The following is a 17,190-nucleotide window of genomic DNA, read 5'->3' as shown; positions in this document are numbered from 1 at the left end:
ACATATAGAGAATAAAATACTACATTATATCCAGTTCAAAAAATTAAACAGTTCTAATAATAGTAAAAAAATATAATAAATTAATTGCATGAACAAATGTTCTGACATTTCATTTACTGAAATTTAAATTTTGATAAAAGATAAATATTGTACGTTGAACATCAAACAAGCACCGGTTAGTCAGCAAGGAAACAAGTGTCAAGAAGAACTTTTATCTCTAACTTTTCGTGTCGACTGATCAGAGTCCACGGAATTTCTCAATATATTTCAGGTAGAAAGGGATAAATATATTCTGTTAACTGATGCATATTTATATTTACGATCTCAAAATTGTGTTTGTAAGCATTGCACTTGCAGACCCTCCCACCCGGAAGCATCTTCATCAGGTTGGGGACAGAAAGCCAAATGAGGAATAGTTCCGCAAATGAGAAACAATCAAGGGAATAATATTTAATTGAAAGGAAAGCCGTGTAAGAATTAAAATCCAATAGAGACATATAGATTCATACACTGCAATAGTCCAAATAATTATGACGTCTGGGACGGCTATTTTATTATTTTTCTGGGACGTCCCAGAAAAAAATTAAAATAGCCTTGCCAGACGTCATAATTATTTGGACTAACACTGCAACAAGTGTGTTACAATATTTCTCTACTCGAGACAGTTTAATTTTATTATTTAAAGTGCCAGGCTTGCCAGGCTTTTTAAATAATTAAAATTTAACAGTTGATAGTGGAGAAATATGGTAATATATATGAGTTATAGTGTCTGAATCTGTTTCACTTATGATTTTTTCCCTCTCTATCCAAGGGTTTTAGAAAGTTGTGCTCTTTAAATGCGACATCATCAGGCACAGTCCCCTTTTTTCATGACGTCACAATAGGAAAATTCAGAAGAAACCAAAGAAATTTCAACATCATAAAAAAATTTAGACCACTGGTAATCATTTGTAGAGAACAGACATTATTATTTGACAAGTGTGGAAAAATATTGTTCTTGCACTGCTCAAGAAATGTAAAAATAGCACAAAATTAGAAAAACTAATTTTTCCACTGTACAACTCTTCTATTACAGTCATGCATATGTTTTCCTATCTATGACATATACACCTTCTCATTACCTATTGATTAATTCAGATTCTAATGCAACATCGTTTGCAATGTTTATTTTGATTGAATAACATCTCTAATTTTCATGGCATAAACTCACTAGTTAGCGCTTGACAGTAAACTTAATTTGCGACCATCAAATCACCAATTGATGCGTTTAGTGCTAAAAATACAGATATCTCCCAATTTTTAAAGATCAGATTTCTTTGCAAATGCTACATGATAACATATCTACTAGGAAAATTTCAGTTGTCAGATTGCACTGTACGCAACATACAGTATTCAGCCTTTTCTATATTGAACATGTATTTTCACAACCACAATTATTTGTAGTTGCAGGAAAGTATAAGTTAAAAGCAGGGGTTCAAAATTAATTTGTAAAGGCAATGGAAGAAGATCCAGGACCTTTTGTCAAAAAAAGACTGAAAGGTCCAAACCTATTTTGACTTTATAAATTCAATTTATAAAAAACAAAAAAGTTTCTTTATTATTAATTGTATCTTAAGTCATGTAAGGTGATATTAGATAATTAAAATTCAATTTATAAAAAACAAAAAAGTTTCTTTATTATTAATTGTATCTTAAGTCATGTAAGGTGATATTAGATAATTAAAATATTCAGTGTTATATTTCTGAAGTAAGTATTGAGATTTTAGAAGAATATATTTGGGATATTAAAATGAGTTTCATCATTAACATGATTAATATGATAATTTGATATTATAAACTGATTATTAATTTTCAGTTTGTCTGTTGAAAGGAAAGGATGACAGAAAAGCATAGTTTTGGTGTAACAGCAGTTTCATGTCATGCATGGAATAGTAATAGATCAGGTATGTATACAGGTGCTTTATCTAAAAATAAACCTTATGAGTTGATAGGATTTTGAGTGTCTCTCAGACAAATATATGCAATATTATCCTCTTTCGTTCACCTTTAGAAAGGAGTACATTGGCCTTCATGTACAGTTGTTAATTTCTGTGTCATTTTGGGCTCATTTGGAGAGTTCTTACATGTATCTTGATTGGTATCAAATCAAAATATAAATTAAAAAATACTAAAAAATGTTTCAAGATAAAGTGAAACATAAAAACTGCTATTATCAAGTCTCTCATCTCATACGACATGTATGTCATGGTTAAATTTTGTCACGAAAATTTAGTCGGATTCATAACACACTTCTAAAATTAATTTGTTGACTAAGTAAGCTGCAAGTTAAGTGGAAAAGTTGTTCAGGATACTATGTTCTATATTGGGTCTATACTGGCATCTTTCATTTATAAATACATATATATACCAGATATAAAATGACAAAAGAAATGTTTAAATGTTTAAATTTTTATATATGATAATTTAATTTTTCAGAAATTGCTCTATCTCAGAATGATTCAATAGTGAGAATCTACAAGAAAAGTGGAAACAAATTTGATGAAACAGCAAGTCTTACAGAGCATGGTCAACAAGTTACAGGAATTGAATGGGCATCTAAAAGTAACAGAATCGTCACTTGTGGTGCAGTAAGTTCAAATGCACAAGTTGATCTATGAGTTTTAATGTGATCTTGCAAATTATGTGAAGAAGTTCTTGATAATTTGTATATTTAAAGCTTGGTATATATATATATGCTATGTAGTAAAGTTATAAAATATTCTAGCTGCTAGATGAAATGGAAAAAGATATTTAGGGTTGTTGTGTATTAGGTTCAAATCTGAAAATGCATAAGCGAAGAAAAATGTCCTTAAAATTGAAATTTATGGTGCTTGAAAAACATGAAAGCTCAGACATTTGGTGTTAATTAATGGGAGACAATCCAAATGTTGGCCTTAAGCAGAGCTCCAGATAAGAATTCATAAATTGAGGTATTTACCCACCATTTCTTATATAATTGGGTGATAAAGTTTTTTAATTGCATTATCATTTGCAATTCACCCCTCAGGTTAATATCAAATTGGGTTTTTCACCACCAAGCTCCTTAATGTATTGAGTTTTTTCATCGACACAATATTGAATATTTAGGCAATATCAACCCCAATTTTTTCCATCTTAAATTAATATGTTTCTGTCTTTGTTTAGCTCTTTTATTTGGTTTATGGTTATGGTTAGGGTTATTTGCTAGCTGTTTTATTTGGTTTATTCACTGAGGAGCAATTGCAGGTTTAATTTGTGTCCCGTTTCAAAGCTTTTGCCAGTTTTGTATTTTCTCACAAAAAAGGATACATGTTGTATGTGTATTCACAGGCACTCGTCTTATACCTTTATATAATAAATTCTGAGACCAGTGCCTGATCAGTGGCTGTGTGCATGGTGTATGTATTCATTAATTAACTGTAAAATGAATAAAAAATAGTATATAAACTCTAATTATACTTAAATGATTTTCTTTTATTCAATTTACATAAATCTGGGTTTAGTTGTCTTTTATTAGAACTTTTGGTTTCTGATGCTTTATCATTTCATAATTGATTTGGCCTTTCACTTTTTCCAACTGAATCCTTTTTGATGAAACCCCGTGTTTATTAGCAATGTTCTCGTTATGGTACGCACACAATCCCGTGCGTTTGATGGATGCTTCCTCAAAACACTGGCTGAGTCTTGTTATCATTATAACTTTCCCTCAGTTTTCCAAAAGAAGCCAAAAAATGCTTCTATTCAATATTTTAACCGGACATTCACTTTTGTTTTAATTCAATGTATGTTATGAAATATCCCGAGCAATGCGAAAAAAATATGACTGCATGACACACGCTAATTGGATAAACACCGAGAAGATCGAAATGTTTACAAAAACACGTTGTACCTATTGTGCAACGAAAAACTCAAACAGGGACTCGTTTCAGCTACTTGATGCAGGGATCTTTATTTAGAACGGCAGGAAATTTCCAATTATAAATATTATAAAAATAGTTTCCGCGACGACTGTAAACAGATAAGGGTAAATAACACAAATGGTAGCCAATAAAAGGGTTAAGAACTCATGGTTTTGGCATATAATTGGGTTTTCCGTTGAATGAATTGGGTTGTTGAACCCTTCAATGGACAATTGCATTGGGTTTTCTATTATTTGTATTGCGTGATCACGCAAATACGCAGCTTATCTGGAGCTCTGGTTAAACTTATTGCTTCAGGGAAAACTAACATAGGACACAATAGTTTGATATTGATAAAGCACAATAAGATTATTTAGATGAAAGCCTGGAGAGTCAAATTCTATTTTGCAATTTGTTTTTTAGTATGATCATAAATGTAGCAGTAAAATAAAAAACTCAAAATCAATGATTTGATATAAAATTAGAAAGCACATTATAAATAAAGCTTATATTTACATCAACTGTTGTATGGTTATTTTAACAGGATAGAAATGCCTATGTATGGGAAGTTGTTGATGGAAAATGGAAGCCTTCTTTGGTCATTCTAAGAATCAATAGAGCAGCGACAACAGTACGATGGTCACCGCTAGGTAGGTTTTACACAATTGAGGCAAAATAAAATGCTTGTTTCCTGCCTTCCAACTGTCACTCTCAGATTTTCAAACGTTTTTTTAAAGCATTTTCAAAAAAATTTATTTAACATTTTATTTAACTGTGACGTGTTTTTTTCCCACAGTTCTATCAGTTTAGCTACCAGAAAGGTTTTTTTTTCATTCTATTTATACCAGTTTATAGCTATATGAAATTCATATTAAAAAGGGTAAATAGATGTAATATGATTACCTAGAACTTTAAATTGACATATATGCAGCTGTCTTAATAGCAATAATAAAAAAAACATTTGGAGATGTACATGTATGCTTGATGTCAATCACTAAATCTGACAATTACTAAATAAAAATGATGTATCTTCATGTAGCTTTCTATCCAAAAATGTTCAGTAATGTTCATTTGGTATTGGTTTTTGATTATCTTATGTCATTGAATGTTGTGAAATATACCTGTATCTCAGTTAGAAAAACAGAGATGATATGATATGGTCAGTTGTTAGGCTGCCTAAATAAAAAAAATCAGAAAGTATAATAAATCTTTCTAAAAAAACATCCATAATGTTACTAAGACATTTAGTTGTCTATCAGACATCATGTTTATTACTGTGAATTGGTTTATTCGCTTTTGTTTAGGATTATGGAAATCGTAAATGTTCAGAAATATTTAATTTGTGGGGTTTTTTTTTCGAAGTCTGCATACAAGCCTATAGGAAATCTGTTATTTATTTAATATTTAATTTTGTGGTTCAGCTGTGCCCACTAAGTCCATGAAAATTGGTATCAAACAAATAATAAATCCAAAGTAAATGAATATAGTTGTTCATACGTTGTTTAAAATAGTATTGGCAAATAAATTATTTAAAAAATTATGACTTCTTTATTCCAGAGAACAAGTTTGCTGTAGGAAGCAGTGCTAGAGTTATATCTGTATGTTATTTTGATGAGGAAAACAATTGGTGGGTCAGCAAGCACATCAAGAAACCAATCAGATCTACTATTACTTGGTAAATACTATGTATGAAATAAATACTTTGATTAAAGTTCTAACGAAATTAATGTGTGCTGCCTTGTCAAATCAATTTAGGTCAGAATAAAGATCTTTATATTAAAACATATATAAACATTGGAAAATATTAAAATAAAAGGATTATTAATAGTAATAGCCTACTCTTTAAAGACTAGAAATACACCTCTTTCTATTATCATGCTTTATATTTGGTTCAACACTTTTCAATAATTCAATGGTCTATATGAATCAAACAAAAGTTTTTTGAAATTTTGCATACATGAAGTATTTTTCAAAAGTATAAAATCATTCATCAGACATGTAAGTATATCACTATTTGAATGAATAAGAACAGCTGTAGAAAGCTTTAAAACAAAAAAAGAAAAGAAAAGTTGTGTCTCCATTATGAGGAAATGGTTGTTTCTGGAAAAAATAATATTAGGATAACTTATCTATGAAAAAATTTGAACTTATTAAAATATTACATCATGCTTTCCTTTACAGTTTGGATTGGCATCCCAATAATTATCTGCTAGCAGCTGGATCATCTGACTTTAAAGCAAGGTCAGTTTTTATCCTGAAATGATTTTAAGACTTCTTTGTTATGTTATAGGTATGTTCACAAGGTCGAACATATGCATTGTTCATAGTTGAAGTAAATTATTATATGCTGCAAATACACAAACAATGTCTTAAAAACAAAATAGCATCTAAAAGTGTATAGGGCAAATCAGTATCTTTATGAATTGTACATAGACCCACTGCAAATATAATGTGTGTAATTTTATACTGCTTGAATATATAATTATCAAAGAATAGAAAAATTACCTCTCTCTCTTCAAGATGTTGTTTTCAAATAAATTGTAGAAGTAAGAAAAACTCTTATCTTAAAGATAGTGTAAAAATATATGGGTCCATTAGAATGAATCAATAATATATGAACTTTGTAGGGTAGAAATTGGCCTTATGCAAGTGCATGTATACTTGTACATTTATAAGACTCTGATTGATTTTGAAACATTCAAATAAGATATGAAAGATGAATGTTGGTCTGTTTTATACGGCTCTTATATCAACTCAATTTCTAAACTTAATATGAAGATTTTTTCCACATGAAATAAATTAACAGATGCATTGATAATGGTAGATATTTATTTGTATAATGTTGATTTCTATCCAACTCAGCTCATATAATAGACTGAAATCTGAGATGGCAAATAACTTCCACATTGCACTTTTTCCTGTATATATTTTTTTTGTCATACAGAGTATTTTCTGCCTATGTAAAAGAAGTAGAAGGAAAACCGTCTGCTACTCCCTGGGGAACAAAGATGCCATTCCAGGCTTTAATGGCAGAGTTCTCTAATGGTGGAGGTAAGAAAATTGTCAAATATTTCCTAGAAAAGGATGATTTATGTAACATTGTATTTAGACTAAGAAATAATCATCTCATTTAACATCCCACCCCTTATTTTATTGATTTGTATTAACATTGTGTCATAGATCAAATTTTTTAATATAATATATATTGTGATTGAGTTAAGCCATTTCAATTGATATTTTATAGTGTGCCTTTCTATATTGTGATGATAAACTATTATTTCAGATACAGGTGAAGGTTGGTACCTATTAAAATGTTTAAACCCACTGCATTTGTTTGCACCTGTCCTTAGTCAGGGACCTGATATTCAGTGATAGTCATTTGTTGATGTTGTTCATTAGAGTTTCTTGTTTTTTATATATATTGTAGATTAGATTTGGTTCTCCCATTTAAATGGTTTTATACTAGTAATTTATGGGGCCCTTCATAGTTCACTGTTCAATGTGAGCAAAGGCTCCATTGAACATTCTTTCACATATAATAATTTAATTTAACAAAATGTGACTTGGATGGAGAGTGGACTCATTGGCACTCATATCACATCTTCTTATATCTATAAAAAAAAACATTGGTTTAGCCAGGGGTGAAAAGATGTGGATGCAAAACCACTGCCAGAAGAATGAATGAAAAACAAATATATAACAGCAACAAACGACAACCACTAAACGCTGCCTCGTCATGTAATAAAAAACCTTGGTTTAAATACTACTTCATATGTTCAACCTTCATTAATTTGGCAATGCACCAACTGACAAAGAAGACTCTTACTTCAGGTCAGTATATAGGTGAAAGGTCAAGGTCACTATAACAATTGAAATCCTAGAATTGACCAACAGTTTTGGTTTCTGAGTGGCATCTCTTTAACAATTCATTCATTCTTCGTCAAACATAAACTATAAAAGACCAATGGAAAGAACAAGATATGACAAATCAATATGTGTTAGTCAAAGGTCAAGGTCACAAAGTTTAAAACAGACGAAAATAGTTGGAACATTTTTGTTTTGTGACAATTGATCGACATCTTTTGAGCATTAATATGATTTTAAACAAATTGTTAGTGCACCAAAGACCCATATAAATAGCACTGTTTCAAAGGTCATTAGTCACATGAGCAATTTATAGGTTGCAATTTTAGCACATTGTAAAGTTTTAGTCTTTATCACAAACCCAATGCACCCCTTAAAAATATCAAGAAGGTATACAACACCAATCTATTTCCTATACTGCAATCCCAAAAAAATTACAACTGTACCTGTTGGTGATTATAGTTATAGTTCAATCATGCAAATTGTTTTTGCTGCAGTAATCAATGGAAAAACAGACACAAAGTATTGCAATAATTAAACTATGCAGGAATGTATGATCTAAAAATTTCAATAATATTGTTGTTAAAGTTATGTTTAAAATTGGAGTTATCTTTCTTTGTTCATAATTATATATGACAAGCACTTTGATTGAGTTCAGTTTCACACTATTTATTAATAAGTCCTTGACAAAAAGGATAGTATTCTTCATGTATGTCTTTTATTTATCATTCACACTTTTGAGCTGTGTCTTGAATAGGTTATAACTCATTGAGTTTTCCTTGCATATGTATTACTTTTGACTAGAATAGGATATGTCTCATTTTACCAGGGCCTCGATTGCCAAGTGGTCTAAGTAGTTACTACTGTAATCACTAGCCAGTCAACACTGAGGTTGTGAGTTTGAACCCCGCTCGTTAGGGTGCACTCGACTCCATTCTTAATTAACTAGGAATGTCAGTTTTCCTATCGAAGGTCAGTGGTTTTCTCAGGGCACTCTCACTTCCTCCACCGGTAAAAACTGGCTGCCATGAAATAGCCTAAATGCCTTAAAAGTGGCGTTAAAACAGCAAAAAATCCAATCAAATGAATCTTATTATACCATGTTTGTGTATTTCAGGTGGCTGGGTACACAGTGTAAGCTTCTCTCCCAGTGGAGATAAGTTGGCTTGGGTTGGACATGATTCCAGTGTTTCTGTAGCAGACGCTGCCAATGGAAACAAGTAGGTTATAAAAATGGACCACTTAAGTAGTAACAATTTTATTCCTTAGGGTTTAAATACTTTATAGGATGCATGTGATATAGGTCAATGACACAACCGCCAAACAATACAAATAACAAGCGATTTCAAGAGAGGCCATAAGATCTTCAACAAGAGACAGGAGCTTACACAAAATTTCAAGTTTCAAATTGCTTAAAGTCTTTAAAATATTGTGGATAAATTCTTGCTATCAACACAAAATTATCCAAATTCATCCAATGCTTCATAGCATATTATTTTTATGGCCATTATTTTTTCTGGTCTGTGCGTTCATTCGTTCGTTCGTCTGTCGTCTGTCCAGCTTCAGGTTAAAGTTTTTAATCAAGGTTTGTTTTGATGAAGTAAAAGTCCAATCAACTTGAAAATTAGAACACATGTTTCCTTTGATATGATCTTTCTAATTTTAATGCAAAATAAGAGTTTTTACCCCATTTTCACTGTCCACTGAACATAGAAAATGATAGTGTGGATGGGGCATCTGTGTACTGGGGACACATTCTTGTTTAAGACTAAAACCAGAGGAAAAATATGACAGTTCTCAGTCAATAAATACAAATTTAAAACTTGTATCAGTATTTCTTTTTAACTTCAAAATTGAACATTCTGTGATTTAGATCAAGAATTCAATGAATTTCATAAATTTCTAACAATTTCTACAGTACATGTATTTCTTTTAACTCAGACATTGAATATTCCGTGATTAGATTTAAAATTCAATGAATTCTAGGAATTGTAACAGTTTTACAGTATTTCTTTTAACTGTGATATTGAATATTCTGTGATTTAAATAGAGAATTCAATGAATTTCATAAATTGTAACAATTTTTAATTCAATGAATTTTATAAATTGTAACAATTTTTAATTCAATGAATTTCATAAATTGTAACAGTTTTACATTTTTCTCATGCCTGTCAACATCAAAACACTGTCAGAAACACATTTTTTAATTTATTATAATTGAAGTCATTTTCTTTTGCAGATTATCTGTTGTAAAAGGGAGCTTTTTACCTTTTATTGGTATAACTTGGGTAACAGAAAACAGCATGATAGCAGCTGTAAGTGTTGTTTGTAGTACATGTACTGTAAAAGGATAGTTTGCTATTTTAATTATCTGAAACTTAATTCTTAATAAAACATAAAATCATCGTGAGAATGACCTGGAATGTGAAAAATAAATAATGAATAATAATACATCTGTGATAAGAATATAAGATAACTTTTAAAAAAAACTTTGAATATAGTTAAAATAAAATACAATTTAACTTCAGTTATTAAAAAAACTCCAAAAAAAGTGACCAAATTTTTTGGATTTCTAAAAATCCATTTCCTAGAATATTTTTATTTTTTTTCAGCAGTGTCCAAGATGAATTTTTTTACATTTTTAAGTTAAAGAATATGAATGTTTTACAAGTTAAGCTCTGTAATACAATATTTTCACTTCAGGACAAAACGATCCATAGTGACCAGGGACTTAAGATTTTACTTTATTTTATATTAAAAAGTGATTTATTATTCATGTGGTGATTGTTTAACATTGAATTTGTAACTTTACTTTTCAATTTTAAGGGTTATGATTGCTGTCCAAAGCTTTTCACCCAAGATAATGGAGGTAATTTGAGCTTCATTTCTGACCTTGACATTCCAAAAGAGAAAGAAGAGGGAACAATTAGGTATGTTAGTTTTTAGCTCTTTACAATTACTGTAGAAACATTATTATCTTGTGATGATATAATTATGATGGTTGATTCGGCACGGGACGTTTGCGCTTTTTCATAGGACATTTGCGCTTTTTTTTGTGGACACTTGCGCTTCAAAACATAGGACATTTGCGCTTTTTTTATATATATATCTATGACTTCCCTCCTCTTTTATCCGGGCTTTACATGTTTAAAATTCATTTCATAGCACATTGTTGATATGTGTTTAAAAGTTTATGTACAGTTAAAAGTAAACATTTTTAAGAAATAAAATCAAGTACTGTCATCACAATTACAGGTCAGTTTCAGCTTGATATTTGAAGCCCAATGAGTGAACAAATTTTGCTCTTTTTATCTGTCCTGATTGGTACGTAGCCCTCATCTCAAATCAATGATCGAATTTCTCCTTCCCACTTCAGTTGTACATTCCTTGTATTCTTTAGAGAGTCCTAACAACAACCATAACCCTGTCTAGTCTCTATAACTTTAAAATCCATGATCAAGACTGTGTAAATGTGAACTAACTAATGACAAATATAAGTTAAATTTATTTATGTAATGATAACTTCTCATTAAGATTACAGGTAGTTGACTGTAGGTAAAAAGCGCATATGTCCGATCAATTTAATACAGGTGAATCAAAATTAAAAGCGCAAATGTCCTATCGTTTTACAGGTAAAAAAGCGCAAACGTCCTGTGCCCGGTTGATTTGTCTCTTAATTTGATTTTATGGAGATAAATTTTCATCCCTTTTTAGTATGTCAAAAATATTCTTTGAAGGCAAAAATTTGTAATTTTATGACTTAATGATATAATATCTATTCTTTATATAAGAGGAAATACAAACACCAATGAAAATTTCTGCTTTCACAGTATTTTAATGCAAATATTTTCTTGTAACTGGGTAAGTTTCAAGTTTATAGCTCTTCATGATTAATGAATAAGCAATCTCTAACCATATCAGAGATAAAACCATACATCAAGATATCTGTGTCTCCCCACATAAATCTATGAACAATATTTCATGTCATATACATCTATCTTCTGTGTATCTGTCTTTCATTCCATCAATACTTTTCTTCCCTTTTGTATTTTCAGACAGGTTTGAAATGAACAGTTTATAATGTAGAATTTACTTTTTTCAGCGCCATGAATCGATTCAAGAATTTAGATAAGAAAGCCTCTGCCAAAGAAACTTCCACAGATGTTAAGACTCAGCATCAGAATACTATTACGTAAGTGTGAAAATCCAGTACCATTTAAAATAAAAACAACAATACTGTGGATTCATTATTATTTGTTGGATACCAATTTTCGTGGATTTCTTTGAAACAGGAGAACCACAAATTTAAATGTTCATCGAATTACAAATTTTGTTAAGGAATGTATGCAGAATTAAACAAAACCACAAAATTTAATATGCACGAAAATGTTTTTTCTCAATTCACAAAAATTAGTAACCACGAAAATAAATGAATCCACAGTATTACAGATTAAAGTTGTTGATAGTTTTATTGTCAATTGGTATTTTCTTAAGTCTAAACTTTAATTATAAAACGTCATAGTTATAGACACTAAACATAAAGCTAGCAACAATCATTTAATCGTTCATAGTTCAATGGGTCACAGCATTGATTTTTGGGGGTTTTTTTAACAGATTTATGTGAATGTTGAACCAATGTATGAAAAAAAAATGCATATTGTTTGTTTGAAAAAAAAAACAGATATTTCATGCTTATGGTAAACGCTGTAGAGAATCGACTATCCGCCAAAGCCTGGTGAATTGTTGAATAAAACTGCATTGGAGGAGGAAAATATTCTGTTGATTTAAAAAAAAGAAAATATTTACTTGAGATAATCTGTTTGAAAGCATATTTGTATCCAGAAATTAAGGTTCATAATAAATGGCCTAGCGGATGTTTATTCAATTATAAATTTTCACAATTTTTATACTTCCTCAAAAAGATTATATGTCCTGGTACAATGTTATCCTTATAAGGAGATAAAATGTACTAATAACCATAACGGAAGCAATAGTTTCCAAATTTAATATGATTTTTATTGATTTACAGGCAAGTAACTATTCATACAGGAACTAAAGCAGATTGCACCAAATTTTCTACCTCTGGAGTTGACGGACAAGTCATTATCTGGGACTTCAAGGTAACATCTTGGATGAAGATAATTTACGATAGTAAAGTGGGAAGCTAATCCCTTATTTCCCTAACCACATTTCAAAATGACAATGCATCAGGGTATAAAATGTCAATTTAAATATACTGCAATTTTTAGTTCATCAACATCAAATTTATATCAAGAACCTTTTTTTTCATTTTATTTTTATGAGGTACAAATATGTCAATATGTACTCTTCTGCTGGTTTAAATTCTTTTTTTTTTAAGACAAAAACTTAATCTGGTGTAGGAGGCCTTGGTGGCTGAGTAATCACCAGCCAGTCAACACTGAGGTTGTGCAGGTGAACTCGACTCCAATCTTAATTGACTAAGATTGTCAGTTTTACTATCAAAAGTCAGTGGATTTCTCCAGGCACTTAGGCTTCCTCCACAAAATAGCCCAATAGCAGTGCTTATTAGTGGTGTTAAAACACACTAAAAAAATCAAATCTATCTAATCCGGCATACAAAAATATGAGTCTGGTATCTATAAGTATTTTGTACCTTGTTAAAAGCATGCTGCTTAACTTTTTAAAATTTTATAAAAAAATGAAGAAAAATATCACGATTTACTTCCTGTTGATTTTGATGATAACACAATATTTTTAAACCAGGATGTTGGGAGTTATCTCCCTTTCAACTATTGCCAATTCATTGCACAAGAAGGAAGTGCATATCTGACCAATCAATAGATCAACTGTCACGTTAAATCTACGTTGATTTATTGAAACAAAGCCAGAGTTGAAAGTAGAATGAATTTATCATTCACAAATAATCAATTATTTTATCTCATAACTAGTGACAAAGCAATTTTATCTTTGATGAATTAGTTTTAAATGTGTAATATATTACCCAAACATTATTCAATCTTAGTTTGTTTTAATTCAAATGTCATACTTTGAGGTACTTAGTCTCTTTTTGAAATATTCCAGTGAAATGTTTGAAAGAAAAAAAGATTAGAGCCAAAAACACTTGATAAAAAATGAATTTATGGCTGGACTTGACGTTTAAATTAATTTTTCAAGTCATGTTACATAATTTTCTTTCAAGGTAAATGTAATATACTGATGTACCCGGGTATATAAAACATTAGATATAAGGCATGCTGTCTCGTTTACCTGACCCACATCTCTTTTGGCACAAATATATTTCACATTCTCTGAATTCAACTACACCAAAACAGTTAATTTAATCAGAAACAAGGTATACGTGGAATTTCCATCTTGAAAATCTAAACTAATGTCTATGATGAAACATGGCTGCCATTTCATTGGAAAAGTTTCATAACAAAACTAGCATAAAAAGAAGATAATTATTGACTATTTGTTGAAAACTACATATAATAACGAAAAGACACAATGTTGTGAAAAAAAGGAAATAACATTTTCAACAAGTATGAACTTTACACATAGTATAGATTAAGTGTAAAGGCCTCATATATAGACAGAGAAATGTTAGACTTTTTACTATGCCAAAATATAAGTAAACAGTATTAACAGGATGTAGGACCATAAGTTCTCATTACTATTCATATAAAGCAAAGTTTATCTAGTTCTTGTTAACTCAAAAACATAAAAACAATGTACGTATCTATAATAACAATATTTGAAGATTTTACTATGGTTTTTTTTAACTTGATCATCTTTTAGAATAAGTTTATTCAAAAGATTATTGAGTTTACATGGATCGTATCTAAATTTATGGGCTTTATAAAAAAACATGACCTTAAATTTTAGATGTAATATTTTATTTTTAAAAACTTCTTAACCAAATCATTATAGCTATGAAAGATATTTGTAGAGGTAACATTTAATAATTTACCATTGATTGATGTGTTGATACAATTCAGTTCAATTTTAATATGATTTATGTTTGTTTTCATTTCAGTCTCTGGAGAAGAGTATATCTGGACTCCGCATTGCATAAAATTTCACGTACCCAAAGTCTTTCTAGCAGTATGACATTCAACACATCAGTATTTAGATCAAATAGTTTTACTAACTTTGCTTTGTTAGAGGGATCTGTAATTAACTTTAAAAGAAAGTTTGGGTTATTTTATATAATAGTACTTATGGATCAAAATAGTGGACATCATATGGTTATAGTTTATCATGTACAACAAATGTATTAATCACAATTAATTGACCTTTTTTTATCAATATATTATAAATGCAATATTTTATTTTCTTACTTGTTTTATATTATACTGCTTATGGTAATAAAATGATAAAAGAAAAAAAAGGGTGAAAAGTTTATCAACATGTGATGTTTTTTTCATTTGCCTAAGCATACCTTTAGTGTGTCCACCATACATAAACATGAATAACAGCCATTTCATACCGTACTGCAATATTGATCAGTCTGGCTTCTCACATGAAAAAAAAATATTACAAAATAAAAGACAATGTCAGCTGTGTAAAAATTTACATTCCCCCACTTAGCAGAAGGGGTATTAATTTTTGCACATTCTGTCTGTTGTTTGCAATACATCTGTATGTCTATAAGGTGTCCACAGTACATTTATATGTCTGTACTTCTCTAATTGGTTTCTGTTCTCTAACTTTAGTTTGCCTCAACGAAATGTTATGAAACTAATACATGAAGTTTATTAGCACAAAAAAAAAATCAAGTTTGAATTTTCACAGTGTCATTTTTACCTTTCTAGAGTTATCCTCTGTTACAATTAGAAAAATGGCTGATTTTTTTCATTTCAGTTCTTTCTTAAGTTAACCATAACCAAATGTTATAAATCTTATACACAATGCTTATTACCACAACAAAGATCGAGTCTGAGTCTTAGTGGTGTCACTTTTACTATTCTAGATTTATGTTCCTTTATAGATGGAAAAATTGCTTCAACCAAATTTTATGAAACTTATACACAATGCTTATTACCACAAACTCAGATCAAGTTTGAATTTAGCTTGTTTTCCTTTTACTCTTCTTGTGTTATGTCTCTTTATAAGGTTCTATGCAAACAGGGGCATAATCTGTGTCCCAAATTTTATTAAGTTATACCTATCTAGCATGACAGAAGAATGGCCTATCCATAGAAATTTTGACCTATTCCCATTATAACTGTCACTTGTATATTGGGCTTGGAGGAGAAGAAATTACCTTGTAAATATAGGATTCATATTATTTTTCCATAAATGAACTTTCCATCTCGTCATAAGTTATTGTAGATAAAAGGGACAATTTTTGTCAAGCTTGAGACTTTTGTTGCAGAAAGCTCGACATGGGGATAGTGTTCCAGCAGTGGCGGTGTCGTTAGCTAACTTCTTAAAAGCTTTAATTTTTGGAAAGTGGAAGATCCGTATGCTTCATGCTTTGTATATAGATGCCTCGTGTTACAAAGTCTCTGTCAGTCACATCCAATGTCCTTGACCTCATTTCCATGGTTCAGTGACTACTAAAAAAAAAGTTCAGATTTTTTGTAATGTTAAATCCTCTCTTATTATAAGTAATAGGATAACTATATTTGGTATGTGCTTACCATGCAACGTTATCTTGCCCGTCAGATAGTTTTCACTTGACCTCGATCTCATTTCATGGATCAGGGAACCAGGTTAAATTTAGGTGGTCAAGTCCATATTTCAGATACTAATCAGTAGGTCTAGTATATTTGGTGTATGGAAGGACTTTAAGGAGTACATGTCCAACTGACAGGTGTCATCTGACCTTGACCTCATTTTCATGGTTCAGTGGTTATTGTTAAGTTTCTGTGTTTTGGTCTGTTTTTCTTATACTGTATTCAATAGGTCTTCTATATTTGGTGTATGGAATGATTGTAAGATGTACATGTCTATTAGGCAGGTGTCATCTGACCTTGACCTCTTTATCCTGGTTGAGTGGTCAAAGTTAAGTTTTTGAGTTTTGGTCTTTTTTTTCTAATACTATATGCAATAAATCAACTGTATTTGGTGTATGGAAATATTTTATGATCTATATGTCAGTCGCACAGGTTTTATTTGACCTTGACCTCATTTGCTCAGTGTTAAGTTTTTGTGTTTTGGTCTGTTTTTCTTAAACTACAACCAATAGGTTAACTATATGTTTTGTATGGAAGAATTGTTAGCTGTACATGCCTGCCTGGCATGTGCCATCTTACCTTGACCTCATTTTATGGTTCATTAGTCAATGTTTAGGTTTCTTGGTTAATGTTAAGTTTATGTGACAGTTGTAATAAAGCTTTATATTTAGGACTATCAACATAATTTCAATGATGAGTAAAGAAGGCGAGAAATTTCAGCGTGTGCACTCTTGTTAAAGAGTTTA

The 17,190-nt window shown here is 30.4% G+C and overlaps 1 protein-coding gene across 2 annotated transcripts; it reads left to right on the top strand.

Moving 5' to 3' along the window:
• Positions 1-101: 101 nt before the first annotated feature.
• LOC134724892 (actin-related protein 2/3 complex subunit 1A-B-like) lies at positions 102-15,167 on the top strand. Of its 2 annotated transcripts, none has more exons than XM_063588216.1 (13): positions 102-271; positions 1,856-1,943; positions 2,476-2,627; positions 4,462-4,567; positions 5,475-5,592; positions 6,099-6,158; positions 6,862-6,968; positions 8,899-9,001; positions 10,021-10,096; positions 10,608-10,711; positions 11,884-11,973; positions 12,811-12,901; positions 14,800-15,167. In XM_063588216.1, exons 2-13 carry the CDS (start codon positions 1,877-1,879, stop codon positions 14,836-14,838), a joined length of 1,113 nt encoding a protein of 370 aa, XP_063444286.1. In that variant the 5' UTR covers positions 102-271; positions 1,856-1,876; the 3' UTR covers positions 14,839-15,167. The 2 variants fall into 2 exon arrangements, with proteins under 2 accessions (XP_063444286.1, XP_063444288.1); XM_063588218.1 differs by lacking the exon at positions 102-271 and adding an exon at positions 446-470.
• Positions 15,168-17,190: the final 2,023 nt, after the last annotated feature.

Source organism: Mytilus trossulus, chromosome 7 (genome assembly GCF_036588685.1).
Source record: "Mytilus trossulus isolate FHL-02 chromosome 7, PNRI_Mtr1.1.1.hap1, whole genome shotgun sequence".
NCBI classification, from domain to species: domain Eukaryota; kingdom Metazoa; phylum Mollusca; class Bivalvia; order Mytilida; family Mytilidae; genus Mytilus; species Mytilus trossulus.
The sequence above is the reverse complement of the archived record's forward strand: the minus strand, read 5'-3'. Positions and strand labels throughout refer to the sequence as shown.

What these genes read in the sequence shown, in the direction of transcription:
- LOC134724892 (XM_063588216.1), top strand. Translation starts at nt 1,877, where the DNA reads ATGACAGAAAAGCATAGTTTTGGTGTAACAGCAGTTTCATGTCATGCA. An exon ending in ATGGAATAGTAATAGATCAG is followed by an intron (nt 1,944 to 2,475) that starts GTATGTATACAG and finishes TTAATTTTTCAG; the next exon opens with AAATTGCTCTATCTCAGAAT. An exon ending in GACGCTGCCAATGGAAACAA is followed by an intron (nt 9,002 to 10,020) that starts GTAGGTTATAAA and finishes TTTCTTTTGCAG; the next exon opens with ATTATCTGTTGTAAAAGGGA.